This window comes from Copadichromis virginalis, linkage group LG2 (genome assembly GCF_057382275.1).
Source record: "Copadichromis virginalis isolate Kocher_CV1m ecotype Utaka linkage group LG2, C_Virginalis_male_GT1.1, whole genome shotgun sequence".
Lineage (NCBI taxonomy): Eukaryota > Metazoa > Chordata > Actinopteri > Cichliformes > Cichlidae > Copadichromis > Copadichromis virginalis.
This window is the reverse complement of record NC_140619.1, coordinates 2,254,929-2,276,794: the sequence shown is the minus strand read 5'-3', so window position 1 is coordinate 2,276,794 and position 21,866 is coordinate 2,254,929. Positions and strand designations below refer to the sequence as shown.

General features: G+C 42.6%; 1 protein-coding gene across 1 annotated transcript in view; it reads right to left on the bottom strand.

Moving 5' to 3' along the window:
* Positions 1 to 21,445, bottom strand: part of enpp6 (ectonucleotide pyrophosphatase/phosphodiesterase 6) — a 27,389-nt gene extending 5,944 nt beyond the window's left edge. Inside the window, exons 1-5 of the mRNA XM_085467692.1 lie at positions 20,844 to 21,445; positions 15,781 to 15,960; positions 4,487 to 4,598; positions 3,490 to 3,631; positions 3,188 to 3,367 (exon numbers count right to left, since the gene is read on the bottom strand). Of these exons, the coding sequence (XP_085323818.1) occupies positions 3,188 to 3,367; positions 3,490 to 3,631; positions 4,487 to 4,598; positions 15,781 to 15,960; positions 20,844 to 21,099 (870 nt within the window). The 5' untranslated portion in view covers positions 21,100 to 21,445. The remainder of the gene's footprint in view (positions 1 to 3,187; positions 3,368 to 3,489; positions 3,632 to 4,486; positions 4,599 to 15,780; positions 15,961 to 20,843) is intronic.
* Between the last annotated feature and the right edge of the window lie 421 nt (positions 21,446 to 21,866).

Sequence of the window (21,866 nt, the reverse complement as noted above, 5' to 3'; positions counted from 1 at the left end):
TGTTGTCACTGCTCAGTGATGAAAATACTTATGAGACCCAGGAAGTGAGAGATGTCATGATGGAGGCAGATGAAACCACGGTCTCGTACGACGTTACATCTCTCTCCACTTGCATCCCAGTCGAGGAAGCGCTGGAGGTAGTTCGAAAGAGGTTACAGGATGACCCCAACCTCAGCAGCAGGACCGCTCTCAGCATCGACCAAGTGTGTTTGAACTGTGTCTTCACATACAAGGGTCAGTCCTACAGGCAGAAACATGGGTGTGCCGTGGGCTCCCCAGTTTCACCCTTTTTGTACATGGAAGAAGTGGAAAAGAGGGCTTTGCTATCCTACCCTGGAACACCACCAAGCCATTGGTTCAGATATGTGGATGACACCTGGGTGAAAATCAAATCTCAGGACGTTCCACAGTTCACGGATCACATTAACTCGGTGGACCGACACATCAAATTCACCAGGGAGGATATGAACAGTGGCAGGTTAGCCTTCTGTGACTGTGAGATTTCCATCAGTAATGGGGGACACCTAAAAGCTGACGTGTACCGTAAACCTACACATACGGATCAATATCTAAGGTTTGACTCTCATCATCCACTGGAGCACAAACTGGGCGTCATCAGGACGCTACAACACAGAGCGAACACCATCCCCACTGACACAGCAGCCAGGGAGGCAGAAGAACATCAAGAAGGCCCTGAGTAGATGTGGTTATCCCAGCTGGACTTTTGTCAGAGCTGGAAAGGCTCCTAAAGAAAGCTCCAGCCGATCCAGGAGAGAAGGACAACCGCTGCCCACCTGCAGTGATCCCGTACGTGTCAGGAGTATCGGAGCAGCTGAGATGCATTTTTTCTAAACACCGGGTCTCTGTGGCTTTTAAACCCCAAAACACGCTGCGCCAAAAACTGGTCCCCCCCAAGGATCGGGTCCCCGACACAAACCGAGTAACATAATGTACGCTGTTAAGTGCAGGAGGATTGGCAGGATTCATACAGCAGGGAAACCAAACAACCTCTGGCTACAACACAGCAGAGCCACCTCGTACCTCGACCACGGTGAAGTGGGCGGTCCTTTGTGAGCTGCAAATCAGGTAAGCAACAGCCTTTCTACCTTCTCAGGTTTCTACAGTAGAATCACCGTGGCGATCGCTTTGAAGTCTCTTTGTGCGGGGTTTCATCTTTGTTTTGTGCTGTCGGCTTTGTGTTCATAGCAAAATACTAAAGATCATACGTGTGTCCTCATCAGGATTTGGATGTGTGTTGGTGTGTGCAACTGTAGCCTCAGCTTTACAACATGCAATTAATTAGCACAAAGGTAAAGTGGAGCTAGTGAGAACCCAGTGACAACCAATGAGAGAACTGATAAGTAATATCGATAACAGAATCAGAATCCCTACATTCTTATTAATTACCATCTCTAGCCTTTACTACAGTTACCTCCACTTGTTATTTGTGAACTGAATTGAAAGAATGGGCTGAAATCAGGTAAAATGTATTTGTATATGTCATGGTCCTGGGCCATGTTGGCCCAGTATTCTTAGTTTTTGTGTGTTTTGTATTTTGTTCCCTATTTATGCCTTGGTTCCCAGGTGGTTTAGTTAAGATGTTCCTTATTTGGTTACCCCCTGTGTGCCCCTCTGTGTATCTGTGAGCCCTTGTTTCCCCTCCTTGTGTTTTATTCCATGTTTTCCGTTATGTCCGTGCTCTCTCCTCCTGTCTGAACCTCTGTACTTCCTGTTTTACTTTGACAGTGTCTCGTCAGTATGCGTCATGTTGTGTTCACCCCTGCCCTGTCTCGTTACGATTATCTGTGTCAGCTGTGTTCCCCGTGTGCTCCCACTTCCCTCGTTTACCCTCTGTGCATGTATGTCCACGTCTCCCTCAGTTCAGTGTCGTGTTCTCCCTCATGACTGTGTGCCCCGCCGTGTGTTTCCTCGTGAGTCAGTTCCTTAGTGCTTCCCAGTTCAGTTTCATATTATTTTGTATCGCCTTTATCCTCTGTCAGCAATAAAGCTGTATTTTGAGTTCAGTCCTGTTGTCCCGTGAGTTTGTGTTTGGGTCCTCATCCTGCCTGCACACAGCCTGATCATGACAGTATAGCGCTTTACTAGTTCCTAAGGACCCCAAAGCGCATCCAGTCATCCACCCATTCATTCACACATTCACACACTGGTGATGGCAGCTACATTGTAGCCACAGCCACCCTGGGGCGCACTGACAGAGGCGAGGCTGCCGGACACTGGCGCCACCGGGCCCTCTGACCACCACCAGTAGGCAACGGGTGAAGTGTGTCGCCCAAGGACACAACGACCGAGACTGTCGGAGCCGGGGCTCGAACCGGCAACCTTCCGAATTTCTCTGCCATGAGAAAGTTGGGTTGCTTTGCAGTATGATTTGCATCATTATTCATTTGCACCATAAAGTGCTGTCCAATCCATTTTGCAGTAAAGCCCTGTGCACTTGGGAATTTATCCTACTACTTATATCAGCAGTCACAACATTAATAATACTAAGGACCTGACTCTCTTGGTAAACCTATATGTGCATCCCATAACTCTGCCTTTATCGTGTTTACAGATAATGTGGTGAGCTTTGTTCCTTTCCTTCTTCAACCATTTTCATCCCATAATTATGGTAAAAGTTCATCTTGGTTTTAGCTGCCAAAGCTTTATGTGGCTTTCCTGGTCTCGAGTAGAAACAGTGGTTTGCACCTTGTTACAGTTCCACAGAGTTCTGTGAGTTTTGTGTGGATGCTTGCAAAGAGCTGACGTGTTAGCATATAATGTAGTTGCTTCAGCCCATGTCACAGTTTGCACTTTATCTTGTTTTGTCGTGCAATAAAAATACAAAATCCTTTTCATATCTCTAGTCCTCAAAAGTTATAGACAGGTGTGAGTGCTCAGGAAAAAACGATATTTGATGTAATGACATCATTGTAACTGTATTGTCATTATTGAATTCAGTACGCTGAAACTGCATTGTTGAAAAATATTATGATCTAATACTTTGTAATGTGTTATTCTGTATGTAATACAACCATTGGCTCATTCATTTGACTAAGGTGTAGTTTCCTGACAGTCACAAGTTTCATGACATAAAATGGTTGTGATTACAGTGACAATAGCACAAGAGTGCGAGCGCTCACAGAAATGACCTATAGTGCACAGAGAGAGCCAATGACTCTGGTTTCACCTCCTGGAACTTGTTTTCTTCAGGCCAAAGACTGACCACTGGGCCTCTGTCCATCATCTTGACGATGTCTGCCATGTTGATATACTTATCCAGCTCTATGACCTTCTCCATCCAGTGGATTTTTGTCATACCGTGGTCTGAAAACAACATTATATTCAGCTGGTTCACCATGTTCATCTCCTGCAGGAACATCACAAAAACAAGAATGAAAACGTTGAAAGAATGAAAGAACATGAAAACAAACCACATGACAGGAAAAATTGCAGAATCTGCAACTGTAGTGACAGTTATTGTGTTATTACTTTGATTTTGCTGTTGAGTTTCTGCATTGCAAGATCCAGTTGTTGCACAGCTGTTTTGACCTGACGAGAGTCTGGACCAAAGTGATGGCCCTCCACATCAATGTTCTCATAATATATTGCTGCCATGTCTGCTTGGTTTGATCTAAGACACACACACACACACACAGACACACACACACACACACACACACACACACACACACACACACACACACACACACACACACACACACACACAGATTAAATGGTTAGTCTTCTACCTTCTCTAAGTGTTATTTTCTTAAGTGCACCAAAAACTGTCACGCTCATCTTTGCGTCTTGTTGCACTGTCTGTTCTTCTGCTCTCTCTGTGCTGTGCTTCTTACCCAGACTTATCTTTGAATCAGCTCACTGTGCATCACCTAGGACTCTCACCTCTAGTCTCCTCATTCTGGATAAATGTGCCTTCCTACTTTCCACAGCTGACACTGCATTCTAGTTACCTCAGACATCGAATGCTGGAGCTCTGAGTGACATTACACCCATGTTCCAGTAGTAAAGTTAATAAAAGCAATGAAACACAGGCTCAAACTAATAAAATAAGGTGCTTACATTGTATGACATCTTACTGTGATGTGAGGTAGACATTTTCTGTAACTGTCCTTATGTCAGTGAAGCTGCAACAGTTATTGGAGGAACTGTTCAGCTGTTAAGTGTTGCAGCGGACAGCTGTGGTCATCGTGGCTGATGCAGACCTCATTCAGAAAGGGCTGAGCTCAGTTGATGGAGGAACACAGTGTTGATTCAAACTGCATTTAAATTGCAACAACAATAATGAATTCTGACAGCAAACGACCGCTCCCTGTGCAAAACAGACCGTGAATCGATCGGATCTTCTATAGCTCTTTTCTATTGTACTAAGCACTCAAAGTGCTTTTCACAACTTGCCTCATTCGGCCTTTCGTACAGACAGTTTTTCTATCCAGCTAACATTTACACACATTGATATTCATGTTACCTTAAGACTGTTAGTGCATTTGTTATTGATGCTGTGAGATTTTTCTCTGAGGGGTTGTACACGTATTCCTCACAGAAAGATGGACGGACACCCAGAATCTCCACCTCACAGCCTGAAACACATGAAATGACTCCATCATTTACAGGCACCTCTGTAAACAGTTAACATGCTATGATAGCCCATTACCTGTATGTCATAGACAATAATTGCTTATTATGTTGACCAGCAGCCATCAGAGTGTATGTGTGTTGTTATTCTAACAAAAGAAATTACAGCAGTTTCCCTTGGTTGTCATTGTCCCTCTCTGAACCTGGGTTTAGTGTTTTTGGGGTCAGGAGTCTTTGTATTGTAATCTTTGTGTTTGGTTGGTTATCGTTCTGTTATTGCTGGAGTTCAGCTTCATTGTTCCCTTGTGTTTACTCGTCTTCTTTATTTTCTGATGGTTTGTATAAGTTGGTAACACTTTCTATTGCAACCTGCAACTAAGGCGCAAGTACCCTGTAATTACATGTAATGTCAGCTAACAAGTCGGGTTTTTACTGGAAACAATGAAATAATTACACTGAAAGAATTTATTTATTTCCACATCTTCAGTACGCTTTTCAGGGCATGGGCCATATTATGGAGTGACTTACTGAGTTGTGACAACTGCTGTGGCTTCATGCTGAGAGAGAGCACTTCAGATGTGATGCTAGCTTTAATAGTGTTGATGGAGAAGTATAAAGAAAGCCAGAAGGAGCTGCACTGTGGATCTAGAGAACGGCTGGTGCAGTGCATGTATGAGGACAGCGAGACAGTGGTAAAGAAACCAACTCTAAGCCCGTTCTTATTCGCAGTGGTGATGGACAGATGAGGTCAGGCAGGTGTCTCAGGGGGGTTGCTGAGGACATTGGGATCTGTAGTGATCTAGATGGAAGAGAGCCTAGAGAGGTGGAGGTATGCCCTCGAGAGAAGAGTCAGAATACATGTGTGTGAAGTAGCAGCTGATTTCAATCTGTGTGTCAGAGGATTTGGACATTACTTTTATTGTCACTGCACAAAAGGATGAGAGGAAGATGTTAAAGTGGAGACTGCTGCAGGACAGAACAACAGCATCATACTGTTAAACACAACTGCAGCTCTTCACAAGCACAGACAGCACGGTAGCGCTAAGCCAGCCAAGAACCCGGAGTGATGTTAAAGCTGTCCCCAGACCAGCACTGTGATAAAGTCAGCCGCCATTTGCAGTGAAGCCAGGCGGTGCCGAACACAAAATTTCACAGCTTTAAAATGAATTTGTTTCATATGTTTTTCTTATGCGTGTAAGAAAAATAATTAATAAATCACTGCGAACAAATTTCACCCGTTCTTTTGGAGGTATATAACGAAGCTCTAACTAAAGGATGCTTACCTTCAACCATGTATGATAGCACTATCTCTCTAATCCACAAGCCTGGTAAGGATCCTTTGGAACCTGGTTCGTACAAACCAATAAGTCTATTGAACGTAGATAATAAAATATTGTCAAAACTTCTGGCTATGCGATTAGAGATGGTTCTCCCAACAGTTGTGTCGGAGGACCAAACGGGATTTGTAAAAAATAGACAGTTATCTTTTAATATTAGAAGGCTATTCAACATTATATATACACATAATACTTCTGATCACTCTGAAATACTACTCTCATTAGATGCAGAGAAGGCCTTTGACAGGGTTGGGTGGGATTTCCTCTTCTCGACCCTGTCAAAGTTTGGCATAGGCCCTAATGATATCTCCTTTGTTAAGCTGCTTTACACAAAACCTAAGGCCTCGGTTAATACAAATAATATAACTTCTAGTCCTTTCCTCCTCCACCGCTCTACAAGACCAGGGTGCCCTTTGTCCCCATTGCTATTTGCACTTGTCATAGAACCTCTCGCCATTCAATTACGCTCTGCAAAGGATTATAAACGAATAAGGAGATTTGGTGTAGAACATAAGGTGTCTCTCTATGCAGATGATTTGTTGCTATATATCACTGACCCTACTAAATCATTGCCAAAAATTATGACAGTTTTAACTGAATTTGGGAAAATTTCTGGATACAAAATCAACCTAACAAAAAGCATATTGTTTCCTGTTAGTTCTTTAGAAAAATTAGATAGTGCTACATTGATCTCGTTTCCTTATACCATCTCAAATATCTTCAAATATCTTGGAATAAATGTAACCCGTGAATTCTCTGGCCTTTTTAAATATAATTTTATTAATTTATACCATCAAACTGAACAGAACTTGGAAAGACTGTCCAAACTGCCCATCTCGCTTGCTGGCCGAGTAAATATCATTAGGATGAGCACTTTACCCAAATTTTTATTTTTGTTTCAATGTATCCCAATATTGATCACAAAAACCTTTTTTAAGAAAATAGACCAGTTAATCTCTCAGTTTATCTGGAACAAGAAGACACCCAGAATAAAAAAGATATTTCTCCACAGAGCCAAGATTACAGGAGGAATGGGGTTGCCTTGCTTTCAGCTCTGTTATTGGGCCTGTAACATACGTTGTATGTCATTCTGGGGCGGGGAACATAGACCTGATTGGGAACGGATGGGAAGTATGACTTTTTTCTCCAATACTCTTAAATCTTTGGTTCATTCAAACTCAGATCTGGGTGAGCATAAATGTAAAAATCCGGTAGTGTCTGACTCACTAAAAGTTTGGTCTCAAATTAGAAAACATTTTCATTGGCGTCAATGTTCAATCTTTACACCATTAATCCATAACCAAGCATACACATTGCTCTCAGGATCCACATTCCAGTTATGGACTTCCAAAGGGATACACACAATCAAGGATCTGTTTATAATCTTTTTCCTTCGTTTCAACAACTTCAGCAAAAATTTTCCATAGAAAACAGAGATTTTTTCAAGTATTTACAAATACGTCATTTTATTAAAGAAACGTTTCCATCCTTTCCCAATGAACCACAAAAACTGGTTTCAGATGATCTGTTCCCGATGAACCGGCTAAAGAAAGGAGCTATTTCTAGGATCTACAACCAACTTTTGAAAATAGACAGTACAACTACACTGGACCACTTGAGAAATGCTTGGAGTGAAGAACTGGCTACTAACATCACTGAAGATCAATGGACTAAGGCACAAGAACTGGTTCACTCCACTTCTGTCTGCTGCAGGCACGGACTGCTACAATTTAAGGTCCTGCACAGACTCCATCTGTCTAAACTGAAGGTTTCAAGGATGTTTCCAGGGGCTGACTCAAGATGTGATCGATGTGGCCAGAATTCTGCCTCACTGTCACATATGTTTTGGACATGCCCCAACATCGCCACCTACTGGTCTAAAATATTTAAAATTCTGTCTGACATTTTTAAAAAACAGCTCCCCCCAGACCCAGTAATGGCACTATTTGGTGTAGCTACAGTCAAAGACTTAAATAATAAACAAATTCATGCTCTGAGTTTTATAACATTGCTTGCAAGACGACTTATATTTCTAAATTGGAAGAATAAAGCCCCCCCAACTCATTCTGCTTTATTAAGAGACACAATGCATCATCTACATTTGGAGAAAATTAAATTCTCATTAAGAGATAATGTTAAACAGTTCTACCTAATCTGGCAGCTCTTTATAGATTACTTTAATAAGTAAAACTGGGAGGTGTGGCCTCCTCCCATATCTGCCCCAAGATTATATACATGGATGTGCGCAGGTGTTGTTGTTGTTGTTTTTTTTTTTTGTTTTTTTTTTGTATGTATTCTTCGGGGGGGGGGGGGGGGGGTTTCCTCTCTCCCTCCTTTGAATATACTTATTTAGGATAATAAATGTGACCTTTAAGACCTTTTGCACTGCAAATCACAAAAACTATTCCCAGCTAACATTTCTTCATTCATCCATTTTCAATTTAATAAACAGTTTGTGTGCAAGAATATTTTTTTTGTTTCTTCTTCATCTTTTGAAAAAAGATTTTTTGTCTTAGCTTACAACTTCATATTTCACATGAATCCTATAAATATCTTTGATGTTGTGCAAAATTCTCGCGTTGTTTACTGATATTTTGTGTAAGAGACACCAGACTTTTACCTACTGTAATTTTTAAGTACTCTTCAGGCTTTATGGAGGCTTTAAAATTGTTTGGACATTAGCTGCTTTTAAAATAAACTTTCATTCTTGAAGATGAATATTTTATTTTACGGAGTAATTAATCCTGAGTTGATCCACCATGTGGCAGCAGCTTCATTGTCCAACACGACAATGATCCCAAACACACAGTAAAAACAAACCTTGATAGAAGAACACCTCAGAGTAACTTGGAACCTCCCAGAAAACACGCTCAAAGCTGCTCACAGGTTTTCAGCTAACGACCCTGCATCAGTTTGGAAGGTCACCAGCCACAGAAGACCATCGACCCACGCTGTGGAGAGGTATCAACTGGCCGACAATCCCAGTTTCACACCCCTCAGCCCCCCACGCCATGTAACATTTCCCCCTGCCCTCCCCCACACCTATCAGGACATGTGAAAAAAGTTCCCTCCTGCGTCAAACAAGCCACAGTTTTCCCAAAAAACCCTTTAAGGACTGCAGACCTGTCGTCTGACATCTCCAGTTGAGAGATGTTGACGTCACATCCTCCCCTGCAGTTTGTTTACTGGTCAAACAGGTCACTGGATGATAGTTTGAACATGTCAGCAGATCACAAACTTGACCTGACAGACAGGAAGTGGCAGGCGAGTACGGGATGACATCCCACATCTGGAAAATCAGCAGTGGCACGCTCACAGGGGCAAAAAGCATAAAAAGGCATATTCTGTCATATTCTTGTGTCACTCCGTTATGTGGAAATGACTTCAGGAAGTTTGTAGACGTATTAAAATCAGTTTTATCAAGATGGTAAATGGACTGATTCTGACAACTTGGGCATTCACCCATTCACTGTTTCTAAGCACGTGCTAGCTAACATTCACACTCTGATGGATGCAGCATGGGATTCATATCTTGCCCAAGGACACTTGGCATGATCGAACCACCAACCATCCAGTCAGTAGGTGACCTGTTCTCCACCTGAGCTACAGCCACAACCCTCAAAGCTTCATTTAAAACAAAAAAACAGCAATTTAAAAATCAGACAAATATTCTGACAGACTGGTTGATGAGACTCAATGATATCATGATGATGATGATGATGATGATGATATCATAGTGACTAACAATCACAAGATCTAATACACAAAATGCATAAAACAGATGTCAGTTGTTAGTAATATCTACTATACTATAAAACCTCTAAACTTATTACAGAAGAAAGCGATACGAATGATTCATAACGTTAATTATAGAGAACATACAAATAAATTATTTATAAAATCGAAATTATTAAAATTAGGAGATTTAGCGAAATTACGGACACTATTAATTATGTTTAAGGCTAAAAATAATATTTTGCCCTTTAAGTTACAAAGAGTATTTTTATTGTGTTCAGGGGGAGAAGACAGCAGAAGGAAATTTTATTTTAAGCATCAGTTAGCTAGGACTACACAGAGATTAATGAGTGCAACGGTTAGGAGTATACGACTGTGGAAGTCTCTTCATTATAATTTAAAGAATCATATAAGTTTACATTGTTTTAAAAAGTGTTACATGCTTAAAACGATAACTGAATATGAAGAATGTGAATGAAATTGGAGTTCATTGAAAAAGGATCCATTATAATTTTTTGTTTTATTTATTTAATTGTATTTTCTCCTTGTTACTATGTGGAGTGGTACATTCTGATTGTAAATCTGTTGTTTGGTTTGTGTTAGGACCGGAGAGAAATGTTAATATTAGTTTGTTCCCTGATTTTTGGTGCCCACTTGTAATATAAGTTGGATTGTAGATAGGGGGCGGGGTTTAATGAGAACATTTTCTTCTTCCTGCTCCTTTTCACACATGGTTGTAGTGCTGATAGAAAGTGTGGTTGGTTTGTTTGATCTGTTGTACCAAGTGTGAAATAAATAAATAAATAAATGAAATGACAAAACTGATCTGTGGGGCTGGGAGAAATGTTTGCATGGTTGCTCAGTGTGATAAACCAGATTAAATGCTAATGACGTGTTAATCGTCTCCTACCTTTGCACCTATAACTAATTAACTAATTAAATATTAGGTTGGACACTCTGTTGCAGGACATGTTGCATTTGGAGCGTTCCTTTCACAGCCAACATTTCTGGAGAAAGCATTAAAATGAATCACACAATGGAGATATACTAAGATTAGCAGCAGGAAAAACTCCCTTTTAACAGGAAGAAACCTCCAGCAGAACCAGGCTCAGGGAGGGGCGGGGCCATCTGCTGTGATTGGTTGGGGTGAGAGAAGGATAAAGACATGCTGTGGAAGAGAGACAGAGGTTAATAATAACTAATGATTAGACACAGAGTGGTGTATAAACACAGAGTGAGTGAAGGACAAACATAGAAAAAGGAAAATAACCTCGACCTATTGCAGCGCAACTCAGGGAGGATTCAGGGTCACCTGATCCAGCCCTAATGATACGCTTTATCAAGTTTTCAGCCTAATTTCAAAAGTAGATATTGTGTCTTCGCTAATGCTGAAAGTAAGCAGGCATGACCGTAATAGTTGGTCGTTTGTTTGGAAAGCTAGCGCATAGATGGGAACAATTACCAATAGTTGTACATCACCGAAAATTGCAAAAGTACACTTTGAGTATGAGTGACCCTAACATCTCAAGGTCTGAACCAGACCGACCAAGTCAAGATCAAGTTCAACCTGAATCACAAGGCACACTCAAACACTGCTTTAGTGGTAAGTAAGTAAAACTTGGTTTCTATAGCGCCTTTCAGGATAAACCTCACAATGTACTTCACAACAATATAACAGGGAAGGAAAATGGTGAGAGTGTGCGGAGTCCACAGATCTGAAACTCATAGAATAAGGCAGGTTAGCCTTCTTAGACTGTGAGATTTCCATCAGTAATGGGGGGCATCTAAAAGCTGACGTGTACCGTAAACCTACACATACAGATCAGTATCTAAGGTTTGACTCTCATCATCCACTGGAGCACAAACTGGGCGTCATCAGGACGCTACAACACAGAGCGAACACCATCCCCACTGACACAGCAGCCAGGGAGGCAGAAGAACATCAAGAAGGCCCTGAGTAGATGTGGTTATCTCAGCTGGACTTTTGTCAAAGCTGGAAAGGCTCCTAAAGAAAGCTCCAGCCGATCCAGGAGAGAAGGACAACCGCTGCCCACCTGCAGTGATCCCGTACGTGTCAGGAGTATCGGAGCAGCTGAGATGCATTTTTTCTAAACACCGGGTCTCTGTGGTCAGATTGACCCAGAACAGAAGAGATGTCACATGTCATCTGCATCACTACAGAAAACGGAAAAAATCTAAATTATAAAAGAAAATTGTAAAATAATCAATGCCGGTGTTTCTGACACTTTTAAATTTGCCCCGGGTCAAATTAACCCAGGAGCATAATTGGTGTTCCTGGAAACCAACATAACAGGAGGGTTAAACCCCAAAACACGCTGCGCCAAAAACTGGTCCACCCCAAGGATCGGGTCCCCGACACAAACCGAGTAACATAGTGTACGCTGTTAAGTGCAGGATTCATACATCGGGGAAACCAAACAAGCTCTGGCGGAGAGGATGGACCAACACAGCAGAGCCACCTCGTCAGGCCAGGACTCTGCAGTCTATGCACACCTACAGGCCAGTGGACACTCTTTCAATGATGAGGATGTAACATCCTGGACAGGGAGGAACGCTGGTTTGAGGGCGGAGTCAAGGAGGCCATTTACGTGAAAAGGGAAAGACCATCTCTGAATGGAGGAGGGGCCTAAGGGTACATCTGTCACCATCTTACAATGCTGTGATTGCAGCCATTCCCCAACTCTGTGAATGGGACTCATGGCCATTGATCAGTGGTCATGAGAATTTGCATAATTAAGATTTAGGAACTGACCTCCCAGCCCATTGTTCCTTCAGTGGTTTCAGTCATTATGCAAATGTCCTGTTTATAAGATTGAAACCTGCAGTCAGCTGAGACTGAAGACGTCACCGGGATGATTGAGCATGCATCAAGACAGAATAAGGTGTTTGGTCCCCTATTTGTGGCACCTATACCAGCTGTCACAGAGAGAGAGGCATGCTACACCCTGGAAATGTTACCAGTCTGACATATACAGCCTTTTTTCACTAGTGCCTACTTGTGTCAGGTGGGCACGGCTCAACTCGTTTTTAGGGTTTTCCATCAGGTGGTGGTACCCAGTGTTGGTCAAGTTACTTGAACTTCCCCAAAAAAGTAATCCCGTTACTTTACTGATTACTTATTTTCAAAAGTAATTAATTACTTAGTTACTTTTTAAAAACACGATTTACAACCTGAACAGGTGATAAAGCGATAGATCTTTTTAAAACTTGTTTTATTAGTTTTAATCTTTTAACTTTATGCATCAAGCAAAAATTTAATTATCTGCAACATTCTCTGACTGGAAGAAATTAGTTTAACATTTAAACCTATTTTCTGCACATTCCAGCTCATAAAATAAAATAAAATATTTTTTGTGTTTACACTCAGTCTTTCAAATAGATGCAAGTAAAACACAGCAGAAAATAAATAAAGTCAAAGACTCAGCGGTCCTGTTGCTCTATTTTCTTTTTTTTTTTTTTTTTTTTTTTTTTTAATAAATAGGACAGGGGGAATGAATGAGAGAGAGAGGGGGAGAGAAAGAAAGAAAACCCAAGGGGAGAAGAGACGGTGAGAAGGGGGGGGAAGAGAGACAAAAAAAAAAAAAACAAAACAAAAAAAAAACAAAAAAAACTCCTGGGTCACCTGTATGGAGAAAAAAACAAACAAACAAACAAACAAACAAACAAACAAACAAACAGAGGAGACAGCAAACAACAAAGAGCAACATAATAATAGAGAAAACAAAGCACCATCACAATAAACTAGCTAGTCATAGATATCAATATTTACTAAGTAATAAACGATATTGTGCAGCACGCAAGATAGACAGCGCACAGTGTGCTTTGAGGCAGCAGCCAAGAAAGCTTTAGTCCGCGTCTGTGAATACCCATGTGTGCATACCTGTGTGGATCAGCATGCTTGCATTCCAAAGGTTTCCCCATGTAATGATCTGCTAGGGAGTGTGGGGGGGCCACAGCCCCGTCCTCCAGGGTGTGAAGCGGGTATGGAGGAGATCAAAACTCCAGACATCCAGAGGCCCCCAGAACACAAGAGACCAAGGAAGACCAACAGAGGGGCAGCCGCGCCACTGTTCCAGTAAGAGCTGAGGAGAGTCCCAGATGAGGGCTCACTCAGCAGCCGCGGAGCAGAAGCCAGGGGGGGTTGCAGTGACGCGCCCGTGAGCTCCGCCGGCCCCCAGCTGCGCCTGAGTGACCGAGCCCTAGGCCGAGAGGCCGGGGGCACCCCACCTCCAAAGGGGCCCGAGCGAGCCCCAGGCCCCAGGCCCCGACAAGCGGCCGCCAAGGAGTGAGCCGGTGTGTACCCGGACGCCCACCCCCAGACACAAAGAACCACCAACACACCGACACCTGAGGGAGTCCGCCACCGGCAGGGGAAGTTGCTCTATTTTCACCTGTAAAGCAGGAGTGGGGTAGGCGGAGGTTTACCCTGGTGCAGGTGTGCTGCGGTCAGTGGAAGAATCCGCGAGTTTCTCTGTGAGTTTCCCATTACGTCGTAGCTACTCGGTGCTTGTTGGAAGTTTAGGGGTTTTTCACTGTAAAAAGAAGTTTTCTTCCCACGCACAGCGGACACTAATGTTTTTGTCACTTTGTATGGAATCAAACTCAAAGTAAGGTCAGTACTTCCACACTTTAAACGCTGCACGCTCATACTCTCTCTGCACTCGATATATGATCCACTGTTGATCTGCACACAGCTGTTGTCACGAACACTCGCTTACGTCACTGTCGTGAGACATTCTTGCAAAAAATCACGGTTTTAGTAACACAGTAACGCAGCGTTCCTACGGGAAAGTAACAGTAATTTAATTACCGTTTTTGCAATAGTAATCCCTTACTTTACTCGTTACTTGAAAAAAGTAATCAGATTACAGGAACGCGTTACTGCCCATCTCTGATGGTACCTGGTAACAGGAATCTTTTCAGTACCTACTCAGTCAAGGCTCAAATCGATCTGAGGTAATCAGAAAATGTGACATCACCAGACTGCATGTCGCCAATCAGGTACTCAGTTGCGTCACCTGATAAGTCATGAAAGCGTCTCCTTCATGAAAATCAAAACTGCCACTTTTGGAACAGCGGAAATGAGAAACACAACAGCGTGGTCCCCGAGTCTGACGGATACACCACGAACGTCAAGTCTAGTGGAGCCAAGTAGCTACTCGTGGAAAAGAGACCGTCAACCATTCATGCTTACATTTATAGCTACAGTTGAGAATCACAAATGAAACTAATCCTGTACATGACTTTGGACTGTGGGAGAAAGCCACAGCGCCAGAGAGAATCCACACAGAACACCACAGCACTAAGAGTCACACTGCTGTGCCACAGGAGTGAACTAAAGCAAACTGAAGGTTGCAACAATTCCTAAAGATCCAGAAACACAGTCACAGCCACCTCGAGGTGAGGGATCACAGGCCTTTAAGAAATCACTGAGGTTTGGAGGAGGTGATAACAAATAGCTAACAGTGGCTGCAGCCATTTACTGAGCAGACGAACTGGACCTGAGCTGGTAACTCACTCTGATACCAGACTGGTTGAATTACTCAGATTCCTGAAGGCTGACGGCCGCCGTCCTTTCTTTACATGACCTGAGGATTGTTAGGTTATTATATAAGTCTACGCCATCATAACGGCTGTTTTCAGCAGCATAAACAATAGTGAAGGTAAATCCTTTATACATATCTTGTTTTATTTGACTTTGACTGTACCTAAAATTAAAATTCGACGTCAATGACGGCACGTCAGCACGATCCAAGGGTTCCTTTGTTTTCTTTTAACCACGGATGCAGTTAAACCTTCAAACATTGCAGTGTCTAAAATGGAAACCAACGAAAGATGTTTTTTTTCTCATTTGAATATTTATTATCACTCGATAATCAGACGAAAGCATTTCTTATCCGATTACTTGACGGAATAATTGATGCTGAATCGACAGTTGCTTCCCTATTTTGGTCACCAAAACTGTGAGCGCTGATAAATGCTACTTTTAGCTAATGTGCAGTTTGCAAATAACAGCTTGCCATTGCATTTCCACTTACCACCTTAATAAACAGACAACTTCAGATAGAATTTCACATTGATCGTGTGCACGTACCTGGCCAGTAGTACATGAAAACCTTCCTTCCCAGCTTCTGCAAGGTGACCCACAGTGGTTCTGACCCGTCCCACCAAATTGGCAACCGGCTGTCAGGATTGGTCCCAATTAGGAATTCTTTCTTGGAGACTTCATCCCACATGTAGTTTCCAGTCATCTGATGAATATCACAATGACGGCCTAATAATAAGAACAATAATAATAAAAAGTAACATTACACTGTATGCAAGACAAAAGTTGCCCCACAGCTCAGAGCACATCGCTTTGTAAATCATTATTAAACCCATAAAAACCTTTGTTTATGATAGTTCTGCTGCCTGGAGCAAAGCCTGTAATCCCAGAGAACCCCACAGAGGAACCTACGGGGTTCTCTAGTTCCTGTGTTACACTGATCATCCTGTGCTCAGGCAATAATCTGGATTAGCTCACAGAGCCACAGGAAACATTACCGGCTGCAATACTGAAATATTTTCTCCCAAAAAAACTTTAAATAAAAACATCAGGTAAAAAAATATCTAATGAAATCAAACATGTTCAAATTACAAAGATGGGCCGCCGTGCATCAGCCCTACAAACACTGACAGCAGCTCATTGGTTCATTTTCATTATTCACACTGGATTGTCCAATCAAATCTCTTAATGCCACTAGGCCCTCCTCTACCTTTACTGTGCTTCCCTCGAACTACCTGCTGCTCCAGATCACACGTAACTGCATGTCCAGCCGTAGCACGCTGACGACCTTCTTCCTCTTACAGACGCTCCTTCGTAGCCACTCGTGTTTAGCTCCACTCAGATTCTTTTATCACCACACAAACTTCACCTTTTTAAATAAACAGCTTAACCTGTAATCATGACAGAACAATCTGGCCACCCTCTGGACCCAGACCTGACCTACTTCTATGACCCGTTAAGAGGTGAACACAAGTCTTCGGGCCCCTGGTTCAGCAAGTAATAATAATAATATTAATGACTTAGATGTGTATAATGTATTTATCTTTCAACAAACCCAAAGATGCTTCACAACAGTATAAATAAACAAAAACAAGACTAAAGGTTCAAGGTTTCGTTGAAGACTTGAGTTTTGAGAAGTTTCAGTGACGGGCTCGTGTGAGGGTGAGGGGCCGCCACACGGGGTGGAGGTGGGCGTGTGGGACAGAAAGCAGACCCATAGCTGAGGATGCAGCAACCCAGACTGTGTGTATGGGTGCAGCAGAGGTACTGAGGGGCCAGGGCATTGAGGGATTTGGAAGTAATGCAGGACTTGAGCAGGAGATTTCTGAGGGTGGCGTTGATGTTTCCAGAGCTTAGTGCCTCATAGAAGCCTGGAGGAGCTCTGGACATACTGGAGCTGCTCCATTATAGTTATCAAGCCAGGTGGTGACAAGGGCACGGATGAAGGTTTCTGCTGCAGTTAGTGAGTGATGGCTCAAGTCAAGAGATGTTTCTTCATCATCATCTTCATCATCCTCATCATCAGTGGGGCTTTGGGGGCCACGACGAGAGCTCTGTTAGTCGACATCCATATTTGGTTTCGTGCGGACAGTTGGCAAGTCGTCGCTTGGTGATCGATGGTCAACTGCAGGCCATTCACGCGAGATCTGCTTCCAGCTCCCAAAGCTCCAGCTGCTGTTAGCTGGTGCACGTTCTCGTGTTGCAACTCTAGCAACCACGTTGATCTCCCTTTCTCAGCTTGACTCAGGGCACTGCTTCTCAATTGTTTTCTGTTACGCCCCCTCAGGAAGAAGAAAACATTTCACGACCCCCACTCTCCCCCCCACTATAATTAGTATCACTGTCTATAAAATTGTTATTATAAGCACATCTTGAGGGTTTGTTTGCTGCACTTCATACCTCCTGCTCTGTGCAGTGTGGGACTGGACTAGAAAGAGAGAGCAGATTTCTCCTGTTTTGGCTTCCTGTTAAATCCAGAATTCAAAATCCTGCTCCTCACATACAAGGTCTTAAATAATCAGGCCCCATCTTATCTTAATGACCTTGTAGTACCATATCACCCTATTAGAGCACTTGGCTCTCGCTCTGCAGGCCTACTTGTTGTTCCTAGAGTATTTAAAAGTAGAATGGGAGGCATACGTCATTTTGTGCGGCCGCTCTAAGTGTACTGATATGACTTTACATCTTCTATGAGAGTTTGTGTTTTATTGTGTCCAGATGTGTAATTAAAAAAACATGTACAGCTCATTCATGAAGAAGAAAGCTTTGTAACTATCCCCACTAGTGAAGAGTGTGACATTTCCACACCCCTGAGGTCTGCAGAGCTGTTGTAATGGAGGTCCCTTTATATGCACTTAAACTTCTGTCAAAAGGGTCACATGACTCGGATACGCACAGAGTGGTTTCCTTTATCATGTGGTTGAACTTTGCACAGCTGTAGGCTTTGTTTCTGTTGAAGGTACGTTGCAATGCACAGCGGTCAAAGGTCAGCCGGTTTGAACATGTGCAAGTACTCCTGGTTACGCTGTGCTCGGCTCAGCACAACAGGAACCTTTATTGCGTGGCAATAGAAACGAATGGGTTTCAGAGCGCACGCCGCGTCCTTTTATTACAGCCCCTTTCACACAGGGCACAGCTGGGGTTTCCCATGATGCACTGAGGGTTTCTCCTTCACACCTTTAGCACTGTCGCTAAAGTGCTCAGCTGTCTGATTGTTGGGTTTCTTTGTATCAGGTTATTGTAGCGTTTTAATCTTACAATATTGTGCGCTACATAAATTGGATTGAACTTTTTATTTGACTGTAACATGTAACATATGAAATATGTATCGTAGACTTAAAAGGTGGGTATTCGCCGGTGCGTGCCATAAGAGTGTGTGAGCTGTGTGTGAGGTTGGCCCATTAAAACCAGCGTTGGCCTCAGTTTCGCTATGTGCTTCTAATTTTATCGTATGTTTGTGCTGACAATGACTTTCTTTAAAAGTCTTTTAAGAGTAATATATTACTTATTACTTTTATTGATAGTAATGCAGTATGTTACTCAATTATTCGCAGAGAAAGTTACCTGTTTCACCCCTCGTTACATTACTTTCTCACTACTCTATAAAATGACCTGAAATGCATCGTCACAAGTTAACAATATATACCTTACAGTCCCACACACCAACACAACTCCCTACCCTCATGAAGTATTTACATATGCACAAAATCAACGAAACCCAAAGCAAACATCAAGTGTAAAGAAACTTCAGAACAGTTACTACCAAGAAACAGAGGCTGCAAGCCTTTTGTTAGGTTGAGGTCTGGCTGCTGGTCTGGGGTTCACATACACTAGACTGTACTATCACTCCAAGTTCTTGGCTTATTTTCTGTTAGTGTGTTTATGTGGATGCTTTCTGAACTTCTGTTATCCATATGAAATGAGTCTGTGTCAGTCCTGGGCACAGTTTGCATTTTATCGTCACACTCTTATCGTATGACATGGGCTGCCCACACTCATGTCCAGACCAAAAAGGCTAGGCAGCGCCTGTACCACCTACGACAACTGAGGAAGTTCAGGGTCTCTCCAGCGATCCTCAGGACTTTCTATACAGGCGCTGTGGAGAGCATCCTCACACAGAACATCACATCCTGGTTTGGAAACAGCTGTGTGAAGGATAAAAAAGCTCTTCAGAGAGTGATCCGTACAGCAGAACGCTGCTGCAGGACTGCTCTCCCTCCCTACAGGACATTTACGTCAGGACTTGCTGGACTAGAGCAACTCTGATTTTGAAAGACCCGTCCCATCCCAGCAACGAACTGCTGCCTGAAATCAGGCAGAAGGTTCTGCACCATCCGAACAAGAACAGAGAAGCTCAAGAGGAGTTTCTATCCTCAGGCCATTGTGTGTTGAATCAGCCCCCCCCCCCCGCCAAGAGTTCTGGCAAACAAAAACTGCTCTGGATTTTAGCACATTACAGTTCTACTGACTTTTCTGTTGTATAAATGACAGAAAATTACAATAACACTGCACACAGTCTCCAAAATTGTCTTGTAATTTTGTATCACATTTTTCTTCTGTTATACTCTCGTAATTATTGTAACAAATTCAAATAATTTATTGGCAAACAAAAGTAGATTTTTTTTGAGTAAAAATTATTTATGGGCAAACAAATATTTATGCTTTAACAATTTATATTTGCGTGTTACTTTAAGGTACGCATAGAGACATATCTCCAAAGTATTTTTTTCTATTTTGTATAAAAAAATCAAAAGACTGCTGGCAGATTTACACATTTACAGTATCAGTATTGGTCATAAACCTTGTTCTGTGTGTATCCCTGAATATTTGCTGTTCTCTTATACAGCACAACCCAAACTCATCAGTATTGTGATGTTTAAATCTCCTCTGTGTAGATAGAAGCCTTTTCATGTGCCATGTTCAGATAGTTAACTTCAATTATTACATATTATACAATTAAACTAACTGCAGACAGACTTTCTTTTTAAATTATTTAGACAGTATAAAGCTAATGTTTAACTAGGCAGTCAGAGATTACAGAGAAGTCTCTTATTACCAGTCAAGCAGCGTAAAAAGAAGCATCCAAACAGCTTTGGAGAAAGTGAGAGCTTCCCCGTCTGTGAGCAGGCAGTCCCAGCTGAAACTCTGAACACAAACTGATCCCGTCAGGAAGATGACTTAGGATGCACGGCTTGAAACTATCCCAGCCGCCATTACACTGCTGGACAACACAGGAATGTGCAAATCGCACACGGACTCTAATGACTAATGTGTCGTGTAGACGGCTGGATTTTAATCACCTACTTTTTCTATTTATGTGTTTTTTGTTGTCCTCTCACGGCCTCAAAGTTAATGCGCTTTTATGTATAATTAAAAGGCCTCTCAGGGCGCCTCTAGTGTAACTTTTATGTTCTTGGGTTTTACATGTTTTACATGTTTTACATGTTTTACATGTCCGGGTAATTAGATCTGGTTGTTTAGGGCCTAAAACATTTCCCCAGCTGATTAAATCAAACGTATTTGTTTGATCAGCTGGGAGTTACACCTAATGTCTTCTTACAATATCAGTTATTGTGTTAGAAGCTACAGAGACGCATAAAGAGACGGATTACCTGTCATCAAGGAATAATAATTAGGGTATGACAAGCTTGGGAAGTCCGGCGTTAAGTGGTCAACCTTCACACCATTTTCCACAAGCTCACGAAATCCGGGTAAATGGTGCAGGTCATCCATGTAGTCGTAGCGGAATCCATCGATCAAGAACACGAGTAACGGGTGCGCCTCGACACCCAGCTGTCCTGCGTCAAACAGCAGCAGCAGCAGCAGGACGGTCCGAGGGCAGAACGCAGGAGTCTTTCTGCTGGACATGACATTAACGCATGATCTGCTTCTCTGTCTAAAACTTTATGGAAGAGGGAGTTTGCCCCTGTGCCGCAGCAGCAGCTACCAAAGGTTTCTCAGTGCGCACTCGATGCGAACCTGTTGGCTGTGCCGATCACTGATCATCGACTTCCGATAACAGCATTCGTGCAGAGAAAGATTCATAGACGGGGCAAATGTGTATTTTATATTAACATGAAAATAAATACTCCACCATCATGATTTCACCAACATAGCACCTAGTTGATAGGAACTACTTCTCCTTCCGCCTGTCACTATCCAGAGGTAACTATGAGCCTCGTCAGTCAGCCTATGAGGGGCTGCACGAGAACATTAAACATGCGCGGTGGTCGCCCGTCAGTATCCGCCTAAAGATCATCCACAGCCATGCATGTTGTTCTCGAGCACATTCAAGAAGCATTTCATTGATGGACTTCAGGCTCAAAATCATATCGCTCACATTTGAAACCCTTAACTTTACTCCGCGGCTCATAAGACTTTATAGGACTTATTGTTGAATTTAACTTTGTCTTGGTTTTTGCGTGATGAAAAGATGACGTATTCTGCTCCTCCCAGAGAGGTTTGTTCAGTTCTCTCCTCCTTCATTCACTTCCGTGGAGAGGCATTGGTTCTTAAGTTACTGCCAGCCACAGCCTAAATGGCTCACATGTTACTATCATTTATATGTTGAGGCATCTGACAATCAATATTATTTCGAAACATCATTAGCCTCCCCCCTACTCCCTTACTCCCCC